Consider the following 25,710-nt stretch of genomic DNA (forward strand, 5'->3'; position numbering starts at 1 on the left):
GTTCTCCATCTAATGCCTCATTCAGGGCCAACAGAGCTTCACACACACACAGCCATTTACTGTACCAAACACACACAAACCTTTGACACATCAGGATTCTCCAGAAACACCACTGCATCCTCCAACAGATCTCCCTCTCTCTCCTCCTCCCTCTCCCTTCAGCGCTCGCTGTACTACCAGGCAGATAATGCAGCAGGATTGTCAGTTGGCTTTCCTCCCCCCCCCTCCGCTCTCTCGTTCTCTCTCTCCTTTCCCCGTGTCACTGATTACTATTCAGCAGACGGCTGCAGTAAGGAGTCTCTCTCTCTCTCTCTCTCTCTTTCTCTTTCTCTCTCATGTGGGCGTGTGAATGTGTCAGAGTGTGTTGCAGGCTGCATAAAGAGACCAAATTGTCTGCAAAACCCCAGATGTGGCGTTGGAAGAGGTCGGCTCATTAATTCCCGTGCACTGTCACGCAGAAAGGTTTATTGACTCGTCTCAGTCCTGTCTCTGTAAATGCAGGCCTCTCTCCCCCTCTCCCTATTCAGGCCACTTACCAGTCTCTCTCTCTTTCTTACTTCATTACTTTTCCCTCTCCTCAGGAGAAAGGAATGACGGGACGTATGCAGTGTGCGTGTCCTCAAACCTGTCACCATCCCTCTCTTCTGTCTCTTTGCCTCTGTTTCTCTCTCCCCTCCCTTCTCGTTCCCTCTCCCTTCGGACCCTCCCTCACACTATTCCTCTCACACATCTTCCCGTCTCCTGCTCTCACCCACCCTCCCCTCTTCTTTTCCCTTTCACTGCTCACACGCCCTCCCCTAACTCTCTTTCTGTAGATAACTGGGGCAGTGCAAACCCTGTGTGTGTGTGTGTGTGTGTGCATGCGTGTGATGGAGCTGGCAGCGTGCCAGGGCTCAGTGGGAGGGGTGTGTGTAAGGCAGAGGGAGGACGTGCAGCACGTGCAGGCAGCTCAATACTGCACCTTGTCGCGCGCACACGCACACACACACTCTTGACAGAACACCATTGCATCATAAAAACATATGATTTCAGCCTACTGGGAGAGCTGAGGCTCCTTATTTGGTCAGAGGATTTTATTCTATTACCATACTCAAATAGACTGAAAAAAAATGCAAATCCATCTTAACTGCCATGGCTTTAGAAGCAGCTCAGACACAAGTCAAAAGCAGACTCAAACGGTGCACTAGGACACAAACACTCAAAGTGGTAATAAATGCCAGACATACTCCACTTACCACGCAGCACAAGCATTCGGCAGGTACGACTTAGGTGTAACAATGGCCTGTGCAATAAAACCCTACTATACATAATGGCCCCATTCAGCCACAATCAAATGTATGATAACTCTGATACTGTCTGGCTATGCAGCCTTCAGGTGTGTCTGGGCTGGACAAAGCCCTGTATCAGACACCGCCCTCGCCCCCCCGCCCCTCACAACGGAAAGCACAAGACTTGACAACAATGTATAGGCTACAATCAGAGGGATCACATTCCCGGGGAGAATGGAGGTCCACCCTGGCTTACAGGTATCAATGGCATGAAACAGCTTTCTCCGTTATCACCCTCAGCTCAGCTAGACACTCCATCCAGACAGACATGTATCGTAACTTCATCGTACCACTAGGGTTGGGCGGTACAACGGTAATACGGTATCACAGGGATTTGAAAACGCCCGCGGTAGTTTGTCAGTTCACAATGTGTAACAGCGCCGCTGTTACAGCGTGGTCGGAGAAAGAATTACAAGTGTAACTTTGAGGGTGTTGCACGTGACTTCTTCCACTTAAGGTTAGAGAAGAAGAAAAAAAAAAAAAAAAAAAAGATGTCTAGCACTAATGACTTGGTCCCTAAAAAAAATTCCATTGCTGCTATAGGTTCCGACCCGACGATAAAGGAGAGCCTGGAGATTTGGACGAGGTTATTCGGTAGAATTGCATGAAAAGGTTGACGGCCAGAGATGGGAACACTAATGGGAACTATTCTACACCCCACACCTCAAACTGAAACACACCATTAGCAGCTGCACGGATGGGACATCCGTCTGTATCAAGTGCTGCTGTCGGGTTCAGACAGCCGTTCATGTGGTCGTCAGTTAACATGACGCCATACATGTTGTCAACTGTCCACTTTGTCACCTGACTGGAAACTACAGTCAAAATGCCTACAGACTAGCTTTTTTCCAGAAAACCACACAGCGGATAACATTGTTGATGCACTCCGTGCGGCGATGCGAATAAACATTTCAATGTAGATTAAATATATGGAGCAAAGATGGCTTCCGCCAGCCCCACGACATTTTTTTTTATTCCCACAGTAATTTTAGGACAATATAAAAAAAGGTATGAAAAAATGGATACCACCCAACCCTACATACCACCACAGAGGTGGTTTTAAATACAGAGGCTGCTTGGGCAGTGTTTATGGAAGGGAGTAGAATAGACAGGATTAAAGAGGTCCGCGGGAGAACATGAGATGCTGGAAGACCAGACTATTTAAAGACTCCTGTCCAGGCCATACACTGAACATGCAGCTGTTCAAGAACCAGTTAGAAAGAACTGGAGAGGTGGGAGTATATGGTTTGTGTAGCCTAGACGGTAATGCAGTAGCTTTACGTACCTTTAAACTTGACTCATAATCTGTGTTGACTTTGAACATGAGGCCCAGTCTCAGATGAATCTCTTTAGCTTGGGAGAAACTGGGGTCGATATACAGCACCTCTTGAAATGCCTTTATCGCCCTGGGAGAGAGAGAAAGAAAGAGAGAGAGAGGGGGGGGGGGGGGGGTCAGACAGAGAGTTAGACAGAGTAAAAACAACACACACAAGACCATTTAACAAACATGTAGAAATCATCAAAACTGGTTGAGTTTTTATTAATGAGTCAATGATCAGAGGACTATTTAACTCTTATGACAGGTAGCCTATTTCAAAAAGAAATGTGAACCTAAAGGACCTTGAATCCTCCTAATTGGATCTCTATACAATAGTGGATCAAGCTGGCGGAGGGAGAAAGGTAGAGGGAGGGAGAGAGGAGGCAGCAGAGTAAACACTGGTGTCACTTTGGCAACAGTACTACACCCCCCCCCCCCCCCCATTCTTAACAATTCCACACGACACAAACACAAATACACTGTAGACACAATATAAACTGAAAAGCAACATGCGCACACACAGCAGGTCACAAACACTGATCTCACTTCTGACACAGAGAGCGAGAGAGAGGGTCTGAAAACACTGATCTCACTGCTCACACACACACACTCACACACAGGATGTGCTGCTTCGAGGCAAAGCACTCTGAACTCATTGGCCTCTCCCTCCCCCCCCCCCCCCCCCACTACTACTACTCATACCGATCGTCCCTCCCTCTCTCTCCCATTCGTTCGACCGCTCTCTTGTGCACTGAGAGTGCTTTGAGAGAGCAGCTCCTCTACAGTGGAATAGATTGGCTGTGACAGAGAGCGTTAGGCAGACAGTACCCGGCAGAAAGAGAATACACTCCCCAGGAAAGGGGTATGTTAGATGGGGAAAACACAGCACACTAAACAATGCCAAAGTGCTCTCTGACAATTCTTCAATTATGAGTTATGCCATTACTGACAACGTCCTGCTGTGTCATCTTGTCATCTGAGCACTTAAATATACAAGCATAGCTAAAGGTTTATTTGAGGCAGCAAGATTTTTAAAGCGTAGCTGTTCTTTCACATTACTGTTAGATTCCACAGTACCTTCAAAGACATGGCGCTCAGTTCACTGCATCCTACACTACTGCAGCAACCTAATTCAACTAGGCTAATCAAGATCTGGATGATTAGTTTAATCTGGTGTCATGCTGGTGCGTGTAACTCTCCAGGACCAGGGTTGGTGATAGTTGTTGTAGCACCATGACGTAACATTACACATCAGACAGCTCTGCATTCCTCTTGGCCTTTGGCTGATGTAACTTGCCCCCTAGAGAAACCCAGATGACCTCCCTCCCTCCCTCCCTCTCTACACACACACACACACACATACACACACCCCACCCCCCTCCCCCCAGCCCCCAGAGATGGGAATAACTGTAAACTTGGCAGGTTGACAAGACTGGAAGCCTTCAAGGCCAGGGAGAGGGAGGCCAGGGTTGTGGAAAGGGGAGCCAGAGCAGGATCTGGGGTAATGGGAAGTGGGGCCAGGACCAGGGGTAGTGGGAAGGAAGGGGAAGACTAAGGCAGGACCAGCCAGGGGTAGTGGGAAGGGAGTCTAGGTCCAGGGCAGGATCAGGGGTAGTGGGAAGGGAGGGGAAGACTAAGGCAGGACCAGCCAGGGGTAGTGGGAAGGGAGTCTAGGTCCAGGGCAGGATCAGGGGTAGTGGGAAGGGAGGGGAAGACTAGGGCAAGACCAGGGGTAGTGGGAAGGGAGTCTAGGTCCAGGGCAGGACCAGGGGTAGTGGGAAAGGAGTGGAGGACTGGGGTAGTCGGACGGGGGGGGGAGGACATGAGTAGGACCAGACGCCTCATGGACTAAGCCATGGTAATGGAACAAGCTGGCAGATGTTGAGTTCTAGGGCGCTATGAAAAGACTTGTAATATTATTTGTGAGAGACAAGACCCACTGAAGACAGGCAGAAAGAAAGATCAAAACGTAGCCATCCCTCACCGTCCAGCTAGCACAATATCCAATTAGAAATGACCATTCAGAGACACTTCTTCTTACCTAGTATCTAGTAGGCCTAGGACTACATCCTGGCAACAGCATCATTCCCTCATGAAACTACACAAACATTTATCAAAGATAGCACCCTTGTTCACAATGGAGACCAACATTTACATCTAAGATGGCTCCTTGGGCAACATGTTGATCCAATACGACTCCAAAATGGGTCAGTAGCAACATTGAAATAGACAACAGTTAAAAGTCTAGGATCCAAGTTGCCTCCAGGTCAGATCAACAACACATTCTATTCAGCATTATTCCCTATGGAAACCAAACCAACATGGCGGGCCTACCTTCTCTGTCCTGCCTGGGCCTCTGATGAGGAGGGCAGCAATGGCCTAGACAGGGAGAAAGGGGACCTACAGTGGTCAATAACAGGCAGTGCTGCAGGCGCCTATCACCACTACACTAGCATTGCAAAGTGCTTCCTGCAAGCTCGGGGTAGACGTTTCCCTCAACGTAAATCAAGGGACTTTTAGGTCTGAAGAGAGCTGGCTAAAGTTGCCCCTACTAGAAACTGATCTCACTCACACTCTTCGGTTGCGTTGTTTATTCAACCTAGTCCTGGAGAGCTACAAGTACTAATTGGTGCAATGTAGGCCTATCACTTTTTGGTTCGTTAGCTTTGCACGCTGACTGACTTTCGATTAATTCACACATTGACCTCAAAGGGAAACTAAAACTAAACTAGCTGAAGTTAGGATTCAGCACTTAAAAAGGCAGTGCTCTACTTGAGGTTCTTAGCTGCTCTAAGAAATATACATCTACAACCAAAAATCTTTAGTCAAGATAAGAACTAACTGCTTACAAAAAAGTAACAAAAACAGACCTTGCAAAATAAACTAAGCTTACATTAGAGACAGCTGGAACATTTCAGAGGACAAAGTACTATCAAACACACAGCAGGGTCTGTGCGTTTGTGAACCCTGAATTCCACAGAGTACGGTTCAAACTAGGACACACAACCAGACTAAACTGAAAGCTGTATGTGTGTGTGTGTGTGTGTACTGACAGCATCAATAATCAGCCCTCCCCAAATCAACACTGTTGATATTACTTATGTGAAACAGCATTCAGAGAAACGCACTCCACCCCTTAGACACTTTGACTGCAATAATACTTGAAAAGATAGCACATCACTCTCAGCCCTTTTCATGAACAACACCCAAGTCCTCTTATGACCGTGTGTCTGCAACTATAAAGTAGACATTGTGACATTACAGCTATTGACAGTATTGGTACATAAAGACTCAAGTCTCCCACTGGGTCACATAGGGGGTAAACAAAAACACAAACAATCACACAAGGTGAGGAAACAAAATAGCTACATAAGTAATGTAAACAATGTTTACATGGCAGGTTACTTTTACAAGTTAAATGCTCCTTTTACGAGATAAATGCCCAATGGAAAAGGAGCAGAACAGAAATGCTAATAAAAAACACCACTGTGCTAAATAATATACTCAAGATGGGTACTTACCACTGAAATGCATTGTAATGGAAGTAAACCATGCCAAGGCCATATAAAAAGGCAGCGTTCTGCAGGAGAGGAAGGGGGGGGGAGAAAGTTAGTAATATACAGAGCACTTTGAGGCTCTCCTTCTCACACAGACAGCAATGGTTCTACAAAAAGTTGCAGTAAACAACAAACAAACTGAGATGGTCATGAACAATCTAAATCACTGTTGAGTGTTCCATAGCTCCATAGCCGTGACAAAAACATCCCCCTGCAGCAGAGGTGTGTGTGTGTGTGTGTGTGTGTGTGTGTGTAATGAGTTGGGGAATCTCTGGGGGTTAATCTAGTGCTCCAGGCACACATGCAGAGGTGGGAGGCAGACCTGGTGCATCCCATCAACAGGTGGAACACACAAGCAGCTCAATACTGTCACTAAACAACAACAAAAAACGGTTAAATTAGACTGACAGGAAACAAAAAAAATAGTCCATCACCCACCACAGGGTGAAAACAAAAGCTTAGACAACCTCACGAAAGCAGGTAGGCTACTCCCAGAATAGACAGGCTACACCAGTTTGTTTTGAAACGTACTATTAACCTCTCAGAGATTACCGTTGTGCCTCAGTTTCACATTACAAACAGTAGTACTCATATGAGTCAGAAGGGAAAGCCACATAGGTGTCAGTCTTTAACCACATGCTCAGCAACTCCTCCTCACAATCCACATTCACCCGTGCCAACACAAGCGCAGACAGATGCATAGACACACGTGCAATGACAATGAATCACAGGGAGATTCAACAAGAAAATCACATATTCAGATGCATCTTCACAGTTGTGTAAAATAAAATATGTGGAAGAGTAGCCTACTTAGTTAGAGATTATTATGACAAACGGTAGAATTTCATGCGAGTGAACACACAACACTGTCTATTGACCAGTGTCTGGAAAGTGCTGAGAACAGCCCCTGTCCTAGTGACCCTACACATTAATAGAGGGCTCTGATGAGTGTTGGGGGAGTAGTAGAGGTCTGTAGAACAGACAGCGTGGCTTAGGCTTGTTCTGAGCAGGCCCTTCTGTTTCCATATGAGCAGATTGCAAAAGGTGACAAGCCCATAGCCTGCTACCTTAACTACAGGCAAACAGACGGCATGGAGCAGGGAAGGGATAGACAGACAAATCACAGCATGACGAGAGAGAGAAAGAGCAAGAGAGAAAGTTGAGAGTTAAGGATTTCAGAGTTAGTGTTAAGGACACAGACATTGACACACACACAGATGTAGGGGAGGGTCTAGACAGATCACAACAGAGAGAACCCGGACAAGAAGATCCATCTCCAAATCATAAGGTAAAACAATACAACCACTATAATAAACATCAAGTCAAGTAGAATTGGATCACATCTGAGCTCATTCAGGTTTCCCCTCATTCACCTCCATGACCACAACATATCATCATTATCCATCATCCTCAATGAGACCAGCCTGTATAAATAATAGCTAAATAAATAAACCTGTCGATATCATCATCATCATCATCATCAGGTATCAAGCTAAATGGGTCTGACTAAAGCTTTTTACTCATGACCTTAAATGACCCAATTCAGCTGAGTGTCCTGCCCACAGCCCTCCACCCCATTCCATCCACCATCATCCTATAAGCCCAGGCCTGGCTAAACCCCCCACGCCATCCGACACCAAAGCCGGTTAACCCAACGGCTCAAATGTATTGTAAACCAACGTCAAGATGTAAACAATAGACAAAACAAATGGTACCTGGACGAGAGGAAAGGCTTACCAGCTCACCAAGAGCACAGGACCTGCCGCTACCTACAGCACCATTACATAACCACCATTAAGCAGGGATAATCTACATGACTGGGTGCCCATGACAGAGAGAGGAACATATTGTTTAGAAAAGGGCCACTCACCTTCCAGTAGTCAGACTGTAAACTGTAGTACCTCTGGTACGCTGATAATGCTGTGAGGGGGAAGAGAGCGGAAGCGGTGAGTGAAGAAGACAAATGACTAACATATTACATTCAATTTCACCAACTCCTCATGTACACCGTGTGGACTGGTGCACTATGGGAGAGAATGGAGGATGGACAGAAACCCACACTCTACCTCAAGAAGGACGCGTTCTAGACAACACAAATGTTTTAAGAAAAACAGCGTTCAAAGATTCTACTGACATTCAAAGACAAATCAATTGCGCAAGAAGTCAGACAATAAAAGTGACAACAAAGCACTAATCACAAACTAGCAATTATTTCTCATTTCCCGAATTTCGGATGGTTTGGGGTTGTGTGTCTAGCTGAGGATCGGCTTTTTACAACAGATTTACCATTCAAATCACAACCATGCAATCACAAAAGCATTGTAAAGCGAAGGACAAGAATGAAAAAGGGTTAGAGTAACCTATAACCAAATCTCTGAGGCCATGTCTAAAAGACCTGATATGTGCAGGCAGCTTTCGTATAGTCCTTCAGAAGAGGGGTGTTGGTTGCTGCTCACCTTTTGGATAGTCCTCCAGAAGGAGGTTGAAGTGACCCAGCTGGCAGAACATCTCTGGTTCTACTTTGCCCTCAGCTTTCAGGATGAGAGAGTCATAGCAGCTTACAGCCTAGAGAGAGCAAGAGAGAGAGAGAGAGAGAGAGAGAGAGAGAGAGAGAGAGAGAGAGCGAGTGAGAGAGTTAAGGATTTCATACAAGCATCCATGTGCATAGTGCAAGGCGACAAAAAGGTTTAGCCTATAGTTATGGTGGTAGGGTGGAAGAACAGTTCTGAGATCCAGTATGTGCTTTGCAGACAGCTTGATAACAAAAAAGGCCCATGTCGAGAACAAAATGGTTTGTAATGTCTTACTCGCCTATAGGTGTCATCGCTCAGATCCAAGGTACACAGAACACCATAAGGCAATCGATGACACACTCACAAGAAAGCCATGCCCTGTCAATGGAGAGTGTGTCCCCTGCCCAAAACAAGTGGTTTGGCATGGTCCCTGATCCAATGCCAAATTTGGAGCTCTAGCCAGGCAGGATTTAAATAACGGCTACACAAATCACTCTGATAGCCCAAACCACAGCCTTTATAGGGGAGGGGAAGTGTGTGTGTGTGTGTGTGTTTGTGTGTAAAATAACCTGGCCTCCACATTGAGGGGAGGGGGTTTGACTTCAAAAGGCCTCCGTTGGGGAAACTGAGTGAGCGGCCAGCATAGGCCGGAAGGAGATATGTGGACACACATATTGCGGTCTCATCCTTTACCCCAGAGCCCCACCACTATGATCCAGAGTTAACTAGCCAGACACCAATATCCTACACATTCAAATTCACCGAGGGATCATTCTGACAAAGGTAGGCTCATCGTTGCCGTGTGAAAGCCTACATTTCCCATATTCTCCATGGCAACAGGTCATATCCTGACAACATAATTATATCATGACGACCGGCTGTACCAGTCAAGAACAGCACTCAAACTAACTAAACAAAATGTCCAACAAGCCTTTGCTGCAGAGTGCAAACCGTTCAGAGGCAAGCAGGCAGACTAATTAAATGTTGGCAAAATGTCATAGCACAGCTTACTTATTAACAATACAGTGCTTCAGCTACTCTCAATTTCACAGTTACCACAAAATCTTAAGGAAATTAAAAGGTTGAGACTGGACATCTACACCAGATCTCGTGCTTGTAGAGAACAGTACCTATCCAAAGCTTTCCAAGTCAACGCTTTCTTCCCTCATCTATTTTGGAGCATGTGCAATGTTACATTAGTACACTGTTTTCTGTCCTTAATTAGCTGCTAAAAGCCTAACATGTATGGTATGGGTGGGGGGGGGGGGGGGTAGATCCCCCCTTTCTCTAGTTCCAAATGCATCCAATGCATGGCAAATGAAGAAATATACCAGCAATAAGTCACTATGTCAGCAAGTAAGCCATCTGCATGGTCTATGTAGTAAGTAAGCATGTGCCATGTGGTAACAATGTGTGTGTGTGTGTGTGTGTGTGTATGTATACATACACTCACTGAGAACTTTATTAGGAGTACTATACTAATACTGGGTAGGGCCTCCCTTTGCTCTCAAAAGGAGCCTCAATTCTTCGTGGCATTGATTCCACAAGATGTTGGAAACATTCCTTTGAGATTCTGGACCATGATGACATGATTGCATCACACAATTCCTGCAGATTTTTCAGGTGCACTTTCAAGCTGTCCCCCGTTCTACCACATCCCAAAGGTGTTCTATTGGATTCAGATCCAGTGACTGGGAAGGCCACTGAAGAACACTGAACTCATTGTCATGTTCATGAAAGCAGTTTGAGACGACTTTTGCTTTGTGACATGGTGCATTATCATGCTGGAAGTAGCCATTAGAAGATGGGTAAATTGTGGCTATGAAGGGATGCACATGGTTCGCAACAATACTCAAATAGGCTGTGACATTCAAGCGATAATTGATTGGTATTAACGGGTCCAAAGTGTGCCGAGAAAACATTCCCCACACCATTACACCACCTCCACCATGAGAAGGTGTACAGGTGTTCCTAATAAAGTTCTAGGTGAGTGTAATATATATATATATATATATATATATATATATATATATATATATATATATATATATATATATATATATATATATATATATATATGCACACACACAATAAATATGTTATAACCCTGGTGGTCCACGCGTCTTCCCTCCCCCAGGCTCATTTTATCACGGTAGATAATTTGACAGTGTCTTTCGCAGTAATGCTAGGGAAGGAGTCCGATCCAGATTGAATAAAAAGACATTTGAATAAAAAGTGTGTGGCTAAGACAAAGAGGAAAAATGCAATGAGACATAACAGCAAAATGTGTGAATGTCAATAAGCATACTCGGTGCCCTAGATTCAAAACAATGCGCTTTGTGTTGTGACTGAACTGTCCGTGGGCTACCTAGCTAGTAGCGCTGTAGTTCAGACCAGAGAGTCCACCAGAAACTGAAATCGATAAGAGACGCACTCCAAAATCATGCGTAGCTACAGATCACCATTTCATGTAACTGTGCAAATATGGGACTGATTGACTCGAAAGTACAAATCGAATAAACTGGCAGCTAACTTCTGTTTGGGATTGTGCGGTAGCCACATGTTGATGACACACAGGAGGTGAACCAGCTTGGTGAAGGTGGATAGCTAGCAAAGCTAATTCGAAGCAGCAGCGACAAATACAAAAACTGGATTTACTATGCAATTTAGCAATCTAGGACGTAAACTATCAGATGAAAATACATTCGTAAATGTAGGCGAGTCACTTTTCATTTGACTGTGAACAGGTACTTTATGCGAGACCTAAGCTAGGCTAGCCAAGTTATCACTTCTCCGTGCCCCGCCATCTTGGGCCGATCCGGGCAGCGCCATTAATTTGCTTACTAGCGACTGGACGTGTGTGCAGTTATGAAAACATATTTTCACATTTAACTAAATAGGTAGGTCAAACATGACAACACTAATAGGCCGACAGAGTAAAGTGAACATCAACTATGCTAGCAAGCGACAACATGCCGTGGTGGTCATCTAGCCCCCCGCCTAGGCCACCTCTCTACTACTAGCAACCCCCTGCCTGGCTAAGATTTAAGTACGGGACGGATTGGTTTCCAGCGTATTGAATTCCAATCTTATATATCACGGCACAAACTGAGTTTAATGTCCAAGCACATCGTTTAAAAAAAAATATATTAAAAAAAAAAAAAACTACAACCAAGCCCTTGCTATATTTGATTACAGTAACTAGTAGTTGTCAACTTGGAGCTCGCGTATATTCTTGGGGTAACTGGCCAGGCAGCAAACAACGCTACCCAACCTGGTATGGGGTGCTGAAGATGTTACATTGCAACAAGCGAATGCTGATCGCAGTGATGGTTGTGGCTACATCGATTGTCATTTCAGGAACACAATTTCACAACATCAACATTGCATTGGCACAGGTGATGATGGTGAAATCGGTGATACAGCTGGTTTTCCCCCAACTTACTTCTAGCTAAGCTAGCTATCAATTCAAAGCATGCAATTTTTTACTCATTTATCTGTCAAACTGTGTGGGTAAAAAAATCTATACCAGCTAGTCTGGATAATTCTGATATGCGAGGGCTTCTGGTCAGCAATTGCTATACAAGAGTATGGTCCCTTGATGTAGATTATTTTTTATCAACAAAACTGACACGCACTGATTGAGCGTGATGAAACTGCAACGATGACTCGAGCATCAAGTTAAGTTTTCAGTCCCTCTCCTGGCACTTGTTCCAGGTAGATATGCACAAATCAAGAGGTGATAACGTAACGGGGCGACTCTGGTCCTATCTATGTGACATACCTTTAACAGCAAGGCCTTCGTTCTGGCGCCATCTTCATGAAGCCTCGGAAATCCAAACAGTGAACTGCAAGTAGAGGACAACACAGGCGGTTCCGTATTACTTTGAGGGTATTTACATCGTATTTGCTAATTGAAGACGAAAAAACACACCGCCACAAATAAGAAACAAAGACAGTTAATGCAATACTGTTGTTCTAACCTGTCAATCCCGACCAAGCTGTCTCTCTCCTGCGATGTTAGCTTCGGAAAGTCCTCTTCGATTTCATTCGCTTTTCCCGCCGCCATTTTATTTTCCTCATCACCAGCGCCGCTGAGACTCCGAGTCCGAGTGGCAGCAGAGGCAGCGATGGCGAGCGACACTCCACACGATTTCATGGAAAAGCAACAGGGAAGCGGGCGAGAAACTCCACCAAAATAAAATAAGAACGAAAGTACAACACCTTATCCAGGACTGAAAGTGTAGCGTAGCGGGATTGTTGCCAAATGATCCTCAAGGAAAATAAGATCCGTGCAAATTGCCTTCCTCGCGCATCGTTGTATAGTAAATACTACTTGTATACGAATGCCAAATGATGCATGGAATTGAGTTAATGCCGGGTTCTACGGTAGAGCGTTATTTGGTTGTATCGTAAACTTCCCCCCAACCACCAGCTCAAAGTTGTTGTAATTGTGTCACATAGGCGAACGCACGCCGCCACCGTCGTAACGCCCTCTCCCGTCCCTGACCAATAAACGTGTTTGTGTGTAGTCACGTGACTGTACTTGTCTTGTGGTGTCTTTCTCATACACACTTTTAGGTGGGTTGGATGAATAACAAAAACCTTCAACTTCGCGCAGCGCACCTCCTTTGCTCTGCCTATTTCGATTGGTTTCCCATGCTGTATTATGATTACGTAACTGTACTTCGAGGTTTCCTATTGGATAAGGTAACTGTCCTTTGTATGATTGTCAATATAGGAGGGGTACAGGTCAGCAATTTTGATTGTCAAATCAAATGATTGCATGAGTCCTATACTGTTGCTGCTACCTACTGTACTTCTGTATTTGTTTGCTTTGTTATCACAGAAATGTAGTCTGTGATTAGCACGAAACAGACAATCACTATAATGCATTACTTATAGCCTACAGCTGTCATTGCTGTTTCTATAGCTGGTCTTGTTTTCGTAGTGCAGATGTAACATCTTGTGCAACATTGGGTGAGATTTGTGTGAGAAATTACTTTTGTGTGAGAAATTGCACAGGGTGCCTGTAAATAGATAGACTGTCCATTGATACTGTTGTATAATAAACATATCAACTTGCATTTACTGATGATGAATATTTAATACACCATTTACTGTACATGAATATACAATCATATACTATGCTGGTTTGATGTTTATGATTTGCCTGCCAATTTCAGAGAGCAATCTCTGTGCTCTGAATCATCAACCCATTGCCAATTCAGTCCATACTGTTGTAAATAAATGATCTGATCTGTTTTCATTAACACCTACTTTCATAGATCATACAATTTAGTCATCAGCCCCCATCGCACAAATATATTAAAAATGTATTTTTTATTTTTTATATCACAAGTGAGATGTCTCCAGACATATGCCATGTTACCTTCGATATGGTGATGCATAGGGTATACTCTTGTGGATGTTGGTACAATATGCCCATCTTCACAGGCCTTAGGTTGTTTTATTGTTCAACTCTTTAAGGTGAAGGTTTAGAGCTGATCCCATAAATGAGAGCCTTGATCCATCTTGCTGTTGTTTGCTAGGGCTTATTCCCCAGGTGTGGGGTTCTTCCATTGGATGTGATGATAACTCAAACCAGAGGTCACTTTCCAGTTTGATTGGAAACCTTAACCCCGCTACCAGAGATTGGCTTGGCTGTAAATCTGTCATCACTGTCATGGCGCCAGAGATAGATGGCAAGTTGTCACTGTGCAAGTGTAGGAGGCTATGAAGTATGAGGGACAATGTAAGATCAAGTCAAGCACCTGGCTTCTATTAAGTTAATCAACAAAACATAGTTATCAAACCCATAGGGAAAAAGTCAACTTATTCAACACTTATTCACATTTTTAATATAGAAAAAAAAGTTCACAGATCTTTATTTATAAATGATCTAAAGACACCTGGAAACTGGAATCTGTTTGGCATATGGAAGGAAAGAAAACGTGACCAACAGAATATGTTGTTATGTATACTGAGGTTTTAGGTGAGATGTTCCAGTTGGCTCTTCCTTCAGGGGTCTCAGATTTAGTTCCAGATTTAGATGAAATAGTCTACTGTATCAGTTGGGCACAACAAGTCCTGCTAGTCCAGACTCCAGCTCCCAAATTAAAGATTGTGTTAGTCGGCTATTCTGGACCTGCACTGTGTACGCCTACTATAATTTCAAACCATGTATTTTGTGTTTATTTATTTATGAGGCAGAATGTTGGTGTTTTATAAAAAAATTAAAAAAAACATTTGGGTAGACATATAATAACACATATGGCAATATGCACTGTTTAGATGAATACATTATTGAAGTTAACATGTGTGTAGCTAAGAAGCTGCGCTGTAGTCAACTAATGTTTTACTGACAAACGGCAAACGACGTCGCCCAACGACGTGACAGCAATAGTCGTCGTCCTAACCATAGACTCCAAAATGGCGGATCGTGGAGAGGGTAAGTCAGAGCTCAGTTCACAAACTAAAGCGTGTGTCACAGTACGCTATTACAATTCATTTATTGTAAGATTACATTTTTCGAATGCTAAATAACATTCATGTTTAGAACCGTCAATAGCACAAAACAGATTGATCAAATCTGTTTAATAATAGGCCTGAATGCTGTAGCAAATATGACTGCGGTGATAATGTCTCCAAACAGTGATGATAATTGAATGGTTGACCTACCATAACAGTTAATTACTACGTTATAGTGCATTAAGAAACCTACCGAAGTGCTATACCGATGTGCGAAGGGGATTCTGTGCGCACTTGGTTGGTAATCCTATAAATCTTCTTAGGATTTCGTCTGGTTTCGCCACTTCAAGGAGCCTACATTTTTAACTGTTCCCACTAACCCATCTCACCAAAACATTGCACTATGTCGATGCCGAATTCTATAAACCGAGCTCAGCTACTTCTGCAGCATGTCCTCTTTTTGTGTTTGTTTTTCAAGACCCAGAGAATGAGGATGACGTTTACGAGGTGGTGGACCTGACCGAGTATGCCCGACGTCAACAATGGTGGGGCCGCCTTTTTGGGAACAACTCGGGGCCGATGGCAGAGAAGTATTCGGTGGCCACGCAGATTGCCATAGGTGGAGTGAGTGGATGGTAAATTGGACGTGTTCATGTGCTTCACCCTCGGGACTGTTCTCTAGAATCATATGATGTGTGTCTTTATAATGCGCATTGTGTAGTGATAGGCTGTATGCTATGATCAAAATAGTTATTCTATCTGTATACTAATGTGTTGTCTTTCACTTTCACTTCAGGTGTGCAGGGTACCTGTTCCAAAAAGTTGGGAAGATTGCAGCCACGGCAGTAGGTGGAGGATTTCTGTTGTTACAGGTAGGAATTCCAGACTCAGACGCTTGTGCAAATTATGTCTGAATGAGTTTTTCAGTGAATAAAGCATTATAAACAGTTTAAACACAACTGATAGGAATATCCACATCACCCTTATTCCAATGCGTTATCCTAGGTTTTTCTATTGCTGAGGGTTTTTGTATTTATTGTCCAGGACAATGATGTTCTATTCTATTATATTCCCCAGATAGCCAACCACACTGGCTATGTGCAAGTTGACTGGAAGAGAGTGGAAAAGGATGTAAACAAAGCAAAGAAACACCTGAAGAAGAGGGCCAATACAGCTGCACCAGAGCTCAGCTCATTCATTGAGGAGGTGCTGTTCAAAATGTTAACCATTCAAATTGGTTCCATTAGTATGTGTGTGCTCTGACAGCAAAACATGAATAACATTGGCATTCTCTATAGATGTATTAGTCTTTTTTTCTAGTACCTATGCTACAGATGATAAGAATAAAACTAGACACCTGTTTGTCTGAAAAAGACTTTGATAGAATAATGCAGTAAATAATACATAATAATAATCCAGTAATCCAGTAAATTCAAATGTGTTTTTTTTTCTCTTGCAGTCCACAGAGTTTGTGAAGAAAAATGTTGTCGTCACAAGTGGATTCTTTGGAGGCTTTTTACTTGGCCTGGCATCTTAGGACGTTAAATAATGGGCCTGCAGTTTTCCTCAGTTTTTTCTTGAGAGAACCAACCCATCATGACTGTGAAGTCAGTGAAGAGCTCTCTCTAAGCAAAGAGCATTCTCCATAAGTGAACATATAAGCATGATGCAATGTGTATTTAGACAATCAGCAACAGGGTTACTGCGTACTATTACACTACTATGTAACAATGTGTACCTTACACTGCATCTGTCTAATGTATACACTGTGTCTACCATGTGAAACCACAGTGCCACTTGATATAAAGTGGGACCTACATTTTGAGTTGCCCATCAAATAAACAAGCCAACCTCCAGGCTTTAGTCTTGACTTGAGAGACTGGAGCAGAACTAGCCAGTGGGTCCTGACCACTGATCTATGTACCAAAATCATTGGTACTGACCCACCAATTGGGAAACACTGGACTATACATGAAATACGCAACACTCCATAGAGAAACACACAATTTCTGGCCATCTGACAACGATTTAGTGACTCTGTTACAGTTCCTCTATTGATTGTTCTGTTGGACCAAGGTCATTTGCAGCCTGACTTAATGCAGCCCATACAGATAAATGCACTGTAGATTTCTCACACAATTAAATGTGCTGCCAAAGGTGGTAATGCTGTAATGTATTGATTGATTGCATTTGGGTTCCCTACTGCTGCTCTTCATGGCATTCTCTTCCATGTTGCTCAGGAAACTATGCACATGTCATACTGTATCCATTCATTGTGAGAGTTAGCTGAGACTGGTTACAAATGCAAAGTATTCAATAATCAAATATTTGTATGAGTTGTTTTGCCTTTACGAGCAGTGCAATATTTGCGAAGAATGTGTTGTATAGCCTCTTGTATCTTCTCTTGCACAGGAAATCAATTTACCATCGCTATTATACCTAAAAGTGATGTTGTATTTTGTGTATATATCGTTAATAAAAGTATGAATACAGCAATAATGGTTCGTTCTCTTTTTTTATTTCGAATAGAATGCTTCTATGGGTTTGATCATTTGAAAAAGCACAACAAAAATCTTTCACATTTCTGGAGTTCTTCCTGTAAATGGATCGGACTACCAGTATCATGCAAAAGTATAGAGCCAAGGCATTAAGGCAGTAAATTACATGATTATAGCAATGCTATTGCTGTTGATGAGGTGATCCAAAACCAAAAAGCTTTTTTTTTCTGAATGCTTAAACACTAACAGTGATTCCTGAAGCGCTATCTCTGAAACCATTAACACTTGTAGTCAATGCATTTATCAAGTGTACCAAACTGAATGCACGTTCTCTGCTTTACACTCAGTTTGCAATTTAATAACACACTTCTAGCAAAACTGTAAACATTGGTCTCTACATTGCTACACTATTTTGCCAATTGCCTTTCCACGTTGACACATGTGAAAACACTTGTACATCATGAGTTCACTTACAAATCAGAGCTTGAGCACTATAAATAGGCCACAGGTAAACATTTGGTTTGGACAACAATGGAGGCCAATATTGGACAGAGAGTAAGAGGGGTGAGAACTAGAGAAGGACGAGGAGGTGAAAAAGTAAGAGGAGGAAGAGGAGGAGAAGGTGAAGTAGGACGGGGGAGAAGGAGAGGAGGGGAAAGAGGAAGAGGAAGGGGAGTCAGGAACACAATAACTGATGAAATCAGAGCAACTGTGGTTGACCATGTTGTCAACCATGGGATGAGCATGAGGGAGGCTGGGCAACAGGTTCAACCAAAACTGAGCTGGTATACTGTTGCAGGTGTCATCCGGATATTTCAAAATGAGAACCGGTAAATGCTGTAGTCTTACTATGTACTGTACTTTCATAATGAGAAGGATCTATCACTAAAACCATTCAAATGTTTTTTACAGAACTGCAAGAAAACCAGTATCTGGTGGAAGAGGTTGACTGTTCACCCCAGAGCAGGAGACCCACATTGTAAATATGGTCATTGCAAATAACTGCATCAGACTCAGAGAACTGCAGGACCACATAATGGCAGATAACACCATATTACAAAACGTCAACAGAATGAGTCTCTCTGCACTGTCTCGTCTACTGAAACGCAATAGAATTAGGATGAAGCAGCTGTACAGAGTCCCTTTCGAAAGAAACAACTGAGATATGAATATGTGCATCATTGGTACTGGATGTGGAAGTGTATGGTGCTACATCATATTGACTGATCCCTGTCTTTTCGTACTGTGCTACATTGTTTTGTCTTGTCTCTTTCAGAGAGTCATGGAGCTATCATGAGCTAATATAGGCTATGTGGACGAGGCAAGTTTCAACCTTGCAAAAACAAGGGGCCACGTTTTTGCGAACTGCTATGCCCTGCACACAGAAAAAGCAAAAGTCACAAGTGTTTTTAATGTATATTATCAATACGTAGTTGGTGCTTCGTGTGCTTATTGAAATGATGGTTTATGTGTATTGTATTGACACAAAAACACACATTTTAAAAGAGTTTGAAGAGTTTTGCAAGAATTGTTTGCTTTTGCAAGAGATGGATAATGTTTTGCTGATTTGGTGTAAGGTTTTGTGGTTAGTGTGTAGAGTTTTGCAAAAATAGCCTGTAGTTTCAAAGATAGTGCCTAAGCAATCAGAAAAAAAATTAACTACGCATATTATGAGAGTTTAAGTAGGCTACTGTTCTGAGAGTAGATGTATAAATTCTGCAATGTGCCAACATTACCATTATGAGACAGCCTTCATCATGGTTGTGGAAGGGTATATAAACAATTGTAGCATGTTTTCCTGGCTCCGTGTGATACAATGTCAGGCCTACATTGTAGCAAGTCATGGTAAATGTGTTTCCTTGCATGTTGCAACCCCCGGTTATAACGCTGCGCCGTTGCCGGGCAACTCACGCAAACAACTCAAGCTCCATTGCAACTTGCGGACAATCAGAAGTTTGATAGTGAAACAAATATTTTCTTGCCCCAAATACTGCCACTATGGCGCTGCCGATGCTACCTGGGAATTCTCACAACAAAAATGTAAGTTATTGCTGTGTTCAGGGTTGCAGATGAGGTGATATTGATAAGATAGAGAGACATTAGTGCCTGCCTAACTAGCAAAGAGCCGCTACATATTACGATAAGGTTAGCTATATAATATGAGTCATGTTTTTTCTCTTGTTCAATCATTCCAGCTGGGAAAAGACAAGTTTCATAAATCCCAGCATTTCGACTACTCCAATGGGATCCCTATGATGGTGGGGTCTGAGAAGCCAGGCATTGGAGGAGAGTTGTTGCTGGGTCAAAAGGCTCAGCTAAAGTACTCTGTCTTCCCCAAAGGAGAGGGCAGTGACACTCCATCATGGGTGGCTTTCGATAAGCAGGTATGTCAGATACTGTAAAATTAGGCTATTGTAGCCAGTATGTGGCACTGGTTCATATCTGAGGTAGCCAAAACTGGTCCTGGAGAGCAACACAGGATGTCCAGACATTCCAGCTCACATGATTTAATCTATACAAGACATAGGATTCAACTGATCTCCTAATCAAGACCTCAACGATTTGTTGAATCAGGTGTGTTAGTATTGGGCGGGAACATCAGTCTGCACACCCTTTCCAGAACCAGGGTTGGTGGCCACTGGTATAGGCATACATCATAGGGGCTCTGGTCAAAAGTAGTGCACTATATGGAAATTAGCAGACATCATTTGAGATACAGCCACAAATTCTCTTTGTTCACCATCCCTCACTCTCCATGTAAGGTGCTCAGCTTCGATGCATTCTTCCAAGAGGCTGTGCCTCAGAAGCGAGAGGAGAAGTACAGAGTCAGAAAGTGTAAGATCTACTTCTACCTGGAGGATGACACTATCCAGGTAGTGGAGCCAGAGTTCAAGAACAGCGGAATTCCACAAGGTGAATTTTCTTCAGCAGTTCTGCAGCCCTCTGAATAGCCACCTGTCATCATTATGAGATGTTGAGATTATGGATTTCGATTTCCAGCTGTTTATGATTTTTTCTTCTGATCATTGTTTCAGGAACGCTGATTCGCCGCCACCGCATTCCGCTCCCACCTCCTGATGACGAGCAGTTCTACACTGTGCACCATTTCAACATCAACCAACAGATGGTGCTGTATTCACGCACCTTCATGGTCACAGACTGTGACCCCTTCACCAGGAACTTCCTAAAAAAAATGGGGGTACGCATCAACCCCCCTGCCTCCGTCCCAGAGGACCCCTACAGCAACCTTAGACAACAGGTGGGCAAAAAGAGAGTGAGAGAGGCACTTACAGAACATCACTTTTGCATCTTCACTACTAACTGGGGTGCTGGTTTTTGCTTTAGACAGTTAGTTGTAGTGTTGTCAGCTTGTTAGTTGGCTAGGCGGCAATGAATAGTTTCACCTGATGCTACCTGTCAAAGGAAAACGATTGATGTCTACATGATCAGCATAATAATGTTAGAATCCAGAAACTATCTGTCTGTAACCATCTGTACATACATGCAGATGGAGGAGAGTATGAAGCCGCTGCGCCCGTACGAGAGGCAGGACAAGCTGAAACAGTTCCTGGACCACGACCGGAACGTTCTGAGGTTCTTCTGCCATTGGGATGACTCAGAGAACATGTTCGGGGACCCACGCGAGCTGACGCTGCACTACTTCCTGGCAGACGACACCATAGAGATTCGGGAGGTGATCTACCCAAACTCAGGACGAGACGCCACGCCCAAGTTCCTGCATCGGAGTAAGCTGCCCAAGGTGAGCTGGGAGTTGGGAGGTCCTGTACAGTAGCTGCAAACTACCAAAGTATAAAAATAATAATATGAATTTAGAGCAGTGGGGATATGGAGAAGAGAGACAAGGGGTAAAGAGAGAGGAGAAGAGGAGAGAGCATAGGGGCAGAGGAGAGTTAGGATTTGACTGGTAGCTGGTGTTGCCTCTATCCCCTTCCGCTTGGCTACTCTCCCTGCCCTCCCGTCCTCCCGCCCTCCCTCCCTCCCTCCCTCCTTCCCTCGTCCCCATCCTTCACAGAGCTTTCTCATCCACTTTGACAGGACCGCTGAAACATCTAACCTCCCTCAAGCACTTTGGGCTTCTTCTCTAGTCACTGCTCAGAGTCTAATTTACCTTGAAAGATGGTCCGGGCTCATTCAATAGTTTTTGTTATTTTGTTTTTTTCAATCCTGTGATTGTCATGCTGTTTTTTTCTGTTGCTTCAAACTAAATGTCATCCTGAAATGTTGTTCCGAGTTTCACAGTCAGTGGGAAATAATCACATCCCCAGATACAAATTAACCCTGTCCTTCAAGACAAATCAGCCTTTTCTGTCTGTTTTGTTTTGCTCTGTCTTTTATGTGAAGAACGCTTCTATTCCCACTTCACAAGTCCCAGCCTTGGCTGCGATGTGTATTATTTGTTGGTATTCTTTGTGTGTATGTGTGTGTGTGTGTGTTTGTGTGTATGGCTTATGATTATCTTCTGCCTGTCTCTCTCTCTCTCTGTCTGTTGTATTGTACAGCTTGCTCCCATCCCCAAGCACCAGCCTGGAGAGATCACAAACCGCACAGTGCTCAATGTGTTTGGCCCAATGGGTCAGGGAGGACGCTACATTCTGGACAGCCTCAAAGTAGGTCTGGATTGTGGGAGAAACATGGTCTGATTTGGCACTCAGAGAACAAAATATTCACAATTACAGTTTGATCTCAATCTCTCTCTCTCCCACCCCCCTCTCTCTCTCTCTCCCCCCCCCCTCTCTCTCTCTCTCTCTCTCTCTCTCTCTCTCTCTTTCTCTCTCTCAGACAGGTGCTGTCCATGAGGAGTTCTATAAGGACTGTGACTTAACTCTGGGAGCGGTGGTTAATGTATGGGGCAGAAGGGTGGTCATATGTGACTGTGATAACTTCACTAAAGAGTTCTACCGTGCCAAGTACGGTATCGGTGAGTAACAAACATTACAATGGGAAATAAAGTGTTTGGCATGACAGAGGTTGGCAGGTGAATTGAAATAGAGGTATCTTCGCCATAAAGGAACCTCCCTAACCCATGCCTGCATTTCTTGCATTTTACCACTTGATGTCAGTAAGAGTATGTACTCTAGGTCCAGTGCATCATCCTGGCAAACACGATCTCCTTCCTATTAATGATCAATTCAATGTACACTTTTAACGCATTTCTACAATGAACTGAACAATTTGTGTGTTTAGTTTAAATGTCCAGACCTTCCCCCATATACTCCTATTAATGATATTCACTATAGATTATGCATGCAGGAGAAAAGTTACCGGAGCTTGTGCTTATTTGATTCATTTCCAAGGATTTGACAGTATTATTTGAAATAAAGTGCTCCCTTAACCTCCACCCCCTCTGTTGTGAGGTGAGCTGATAGTGAGAGGCTATTGACTGAGAGGTTTGTATGTAGGGCCAACAACACAGCTCAAGCCCTATCACCATCAGTTTCCCTGACTGACAGTAGATACCTGCAATCAGCCGCCGGTCTCTCTACCTCCCCACACATGGGGACAGTAAAGACATGGGTCTCCCTGAAAACAGTAACCCAACCTGGGCCTGTGTGCGTCCACCACCCTGTTCCCCCTCTGGTGTTTATGGTTTTGTCTGGGTAAAGGGGCTCATTGCATTAGTCACAGCTGATCCAGGCGGAGCCCTCAGTGACAGCCTGCTCTGATGGAGGGGCCTGCCTAACTCTCAGAGGGGAAGGGTCACAGGGTTATTGACTGTAGGCTGTGCTCTTCCTTGGATGGACAACCTCCTAGCCCCTGTTCTCTTCTCCTCCTCTCTCTCTCTCCTTTCTTCTGTTTTATTTTCTATCTCCCCCTTTCTCAGACGAGTTCACCCCAGTGCAGTATAAGTTGGCCGCGGCCCCCAACCCCCCCCGGCCTGTGCCCCCCTACAACGGCTTTGGGTCTGAGGAGGACTCCCTGTGCTCCTGCCAAGGCCTGCTGCCCAAGCCCCCACAGAAAGACTTCCGCAAGCTCATGCAGAAAGACAGGTTAGAAACATTGTCTTTGGGATGTTCTGTGGATTTTCCTCTTTGGTAGTGTGTAGTTAACTCTTTAAGTGCGGTTGCTGGTGTGTGGTTCTCCTCCAGACAGGGCCTGGAGAGTAATGTGCTGAGGTTTGTGACTAAGATGGTGACGGACAACCCCATCGACAAGGAGAGGGTCTTCATCCTCTCCTTCTACCTCAGCGACGACACCATCGCTGTGTTTGAGACGCCACAGAGGAACTCAGGTAGAGGGTTTGAGCTGTTCAGAACTAGAAACAACACAACAATGTGCACTTTACTGACAATAACCTGTGATAGCAACTCCTCCACTTATGTCCTCTCCTGTCCCCTATCCTCTCCTTTCCTATATCCTCCTCACCCTCTCCATACCGTCCCTCTCTCTCCTGCCACCAGGTGTGCTGGGGGGGAAGTTCCTAGAGCGTGGCAGGGTGAAGAAGCCAGGCCAAGAGCTGTTTAAGAGTGAGATGTCAGAGTATTTCTCAGCTCAGGACTTGTATGTGGGGGCCAGACTGAGCCTCAACAACCAGGCCTTCCAGCTGGTGGACGCAGACGAGTACGCCTTCAACTACATGGAGCAACATGCGGAGGAGGTGGGGAACAGCAGAGTCTCTGAGCTCTCCTTTCTTCTATCTCTCCTCTCCTCTCTCCTCTTCTCTTTGCTTCTCTCCTCTCCATGTTCTTCTTTTTTCTCCTCATTTCTTGTCATACCAGTAAATGTTCACTGCTTAATCATGAGGTCCAGAAGTCATACTAACCAATGGTCATGATAAAAAGCAATGGTCCTTTCAGAGTATCCATTGCCTCATCATGTGGTGCAGTTCCCTGACCTGTTATGCGATGGTGATTCTAATGTGTGCTCTCCAGTTCCCCAGGGCTAACGTGGGCTCCATCATTAGTAAGATCCGCTCCATCCCTGAGGACAAGCAGAATGACATCAAACAGTTCCTGACCCTCAGTGACCCAGGAAACACTGGCATGATCCCCTATGAGCCCTTCAGGTATGAGAGTCCTGGCATCTGATCACAGATGGATCTTATACATGAAAACGCCTGCAACATACCTAAACGGCATTAAATGACTATCCACGTTAGCTGTGACTCTACTTTTATAAGATGTTACTCTAGATGAGATGTAGCCAGACAATGTAATCTCGTGTTCACTCTGTACACTGAAGTGTGCTAGTGTCTTATCACAGAGAGTGGGCTTGGCTAGACGGAGGTGGGTCTGGTTACAGTTGAATGACAAGTGAGGTTTGGAAGCGATGCGACATGTGACTGTATGAGATGTGACTGCTGATCCTAGCTGTGTTTGGTTGTCAGGGGTCTGCTGGTGGACCTGGAGTGTGGTCTCTCAGAGCACGAGGTGATGATGCTGGGCCGCTGTTTCTCAGAGCGCGAGCAGCCCGAAGCAGACGTTCATCTTATGTTGGCTGTGGCCCAGGACTACCTCAGGAAAAAACACTTTGAGAGCTTCCCAGAGATGACCAAAGCCTTCACACACGAGGACCGACTCCGGTAGGGAATGCGCGCGCACACACACACACACACACACACACACACACACACACACACAAACAAACATACTGTAGGATTGGATAGAGATGACTATACAGTAGGTAATGTACACAGACATACATATGCACACTCATGCACACAGTCACACACAACAAAAACTCATACCTCAACCAACCCCAGCCTACATACACATACCCCCATCCCAAACACGCAGGCATCACGACAAGCCATCAATCCTACAGCCTGTGGCCCCATATCTCTGCACAGCAATTAGTTCCAGCAGTGAGAGAGTGGAGCATTGGAACCAGATGATCCCCAAAGACCTGTTTGGCATGTAGCTCTCCAGCCCAGGGAGTAAACACATACACACACACACGCACACACACACACACACACACACACACACACACACACACACACACACACACACACACACACACACAGAAGACCTATGGCATGTAGCAGGCTGGCCCAGGGAAATGGAT

At 44.4% G+C, this 25,710-nt stretch overlaps 3 protein-coding genes across 4 annotated transcripts in view; 2 read left to right on the top strand and 1 right to left on the bottom strand.

The window, feature by feature from the left end:
- Positions 1 to 13,152, bottom strand: part of kdm6a (lysine (K)-specific demethylase 6A) — a 31,336-nt gene extending 18,184 nt beyond the window's left edge. The window contains exons 1-7 of one of the 2 annotated variants that reach the window (XM_083682387.1): positions 12,700 to 13,152; positions 12,501 to 12,564; positions 8,660 to 8,768; positions 8,074 to 8,123; positions 6,168 to 6,226; positions 4,981 to 5,025; positions 2,614 to 2,734 (exon numbers count right to left, since the gene is read on the bottom strand). In XM_083682387.1, the coding sequence (XP_083538513.1) occupies positions 2,614 to 2,734; positions 4,981 to 5,025; positions 6,168 to 6,226; positions 8,074 to 8,123; positions 8,660 to 8,768; positions 12,501 to 12,564; positions 12,700 to 12,875 (624 nt within the window). In that variant the 5' untranslated portion in view covers positions 12,876 to 13,152. The remainder of the gene's footprint in view (positions 1 to 2,613; positions 2,735 to 4,980; positions 5,026 to 6,167; positions 6,227 to 8,073; positions 8,124 to 8,659; positions 8,769 to 12,500; positions 12,565 to 12,699) is intronic. The other variant, XM_083682388.1, reaches the window with a different exon arrangement.
- Positions 13,153 to 15,136: 1,984 nt separating this feature from the next.
- fundc1 (FUN14 domain containing 1) lies at positions 15,137 to 17,676 on the top strand. Its single transcript, XM_083681308.1, has 5 exons — positions 15,137 to 15,167; positions 15,666 to 15,822; positions 15,984 to 16,059; positions 16,265 to 16,393; positions 16,647 to 17,676. The coding sequence occupies exons 1-5, from the start codon at positions 15,149 to 15,151 to the stop codon at positions 16,722 to 16,724; spliced, it is 459 nt and encodes a 152-aa protein (XP_083537434.1). The 5' UTR covers positions 15,137 to 15,148; the 3' UTR covers positions 16,725 to 17,676.
- Positions 17,677 to 19,683: 2,007 nt separating this feature from the next.
- The window catches only part of efhc2 (EF-hand domain (C-terminal) containing 2), a gene marked incomplete at both ends in the record, with an annotated part of 6,677 nt that continues 650 nt past the window's right edge, over positions 19,684 to 25,710 (top strand). The window contains 12 exons of the mRNA XM_083682332.1: positions 19,684 to 19,725; positions 19,881 to 20,069; positions 20,448 to 20,598; positions 20,721 to 20,944; positions 21,194 to 21,445; positions 22,206 to 22,313; positions 22,486 to 22,624; positions 23,528 to 23,693; positions 23,793 to 23,935; positions 24,105 to 24,301; positions 24,576 to 24,709; positions 25,031 to 25,225. Coding sequence (XP_083538458.1) covers positions 19,684 to 19,725; positions 19,881 to 20,069; positions 20,448 to 20,598; positions 20,721 to 20,944; positions 21,194 to 21,445; positions 22,206 to 22,313; positions 22,486 to 22,624; positions 23,528 to 23,693; positions 23,793 to 23,935; positions 24,105 to 24,301; positions 24,576 to 24,709; positions 25,031 to 25,225 — 1,940 coding nt within the window. The remainder of the gene's footprint in view (positions 19,726 to 19,880; positions 20,070 to 20,447; positions 20,599 to 20,720; positions 20,945 to 21,193; positions 21,446 to 22,205; positions 22,314 to 22,485; positions 22,625 to 23,527; positions 23,694 to 23,792; positions 23,936 to 24,104; positions 24,302 to 24,575; positions 24,710 to 25,030; positions 25,226 to 25,710) is intronic.

The sequence above is a fragment of the Argentina silus genome (genome assembly GCF_951799395.1).
Source record: "Argentina silus genome assembly, chromosome: 12".
NCBI lineage: Eukaryota > Metazoa > Chordata > Actinopteri > Argentiniformes > Argentinidae > Argentina > Argentina silus.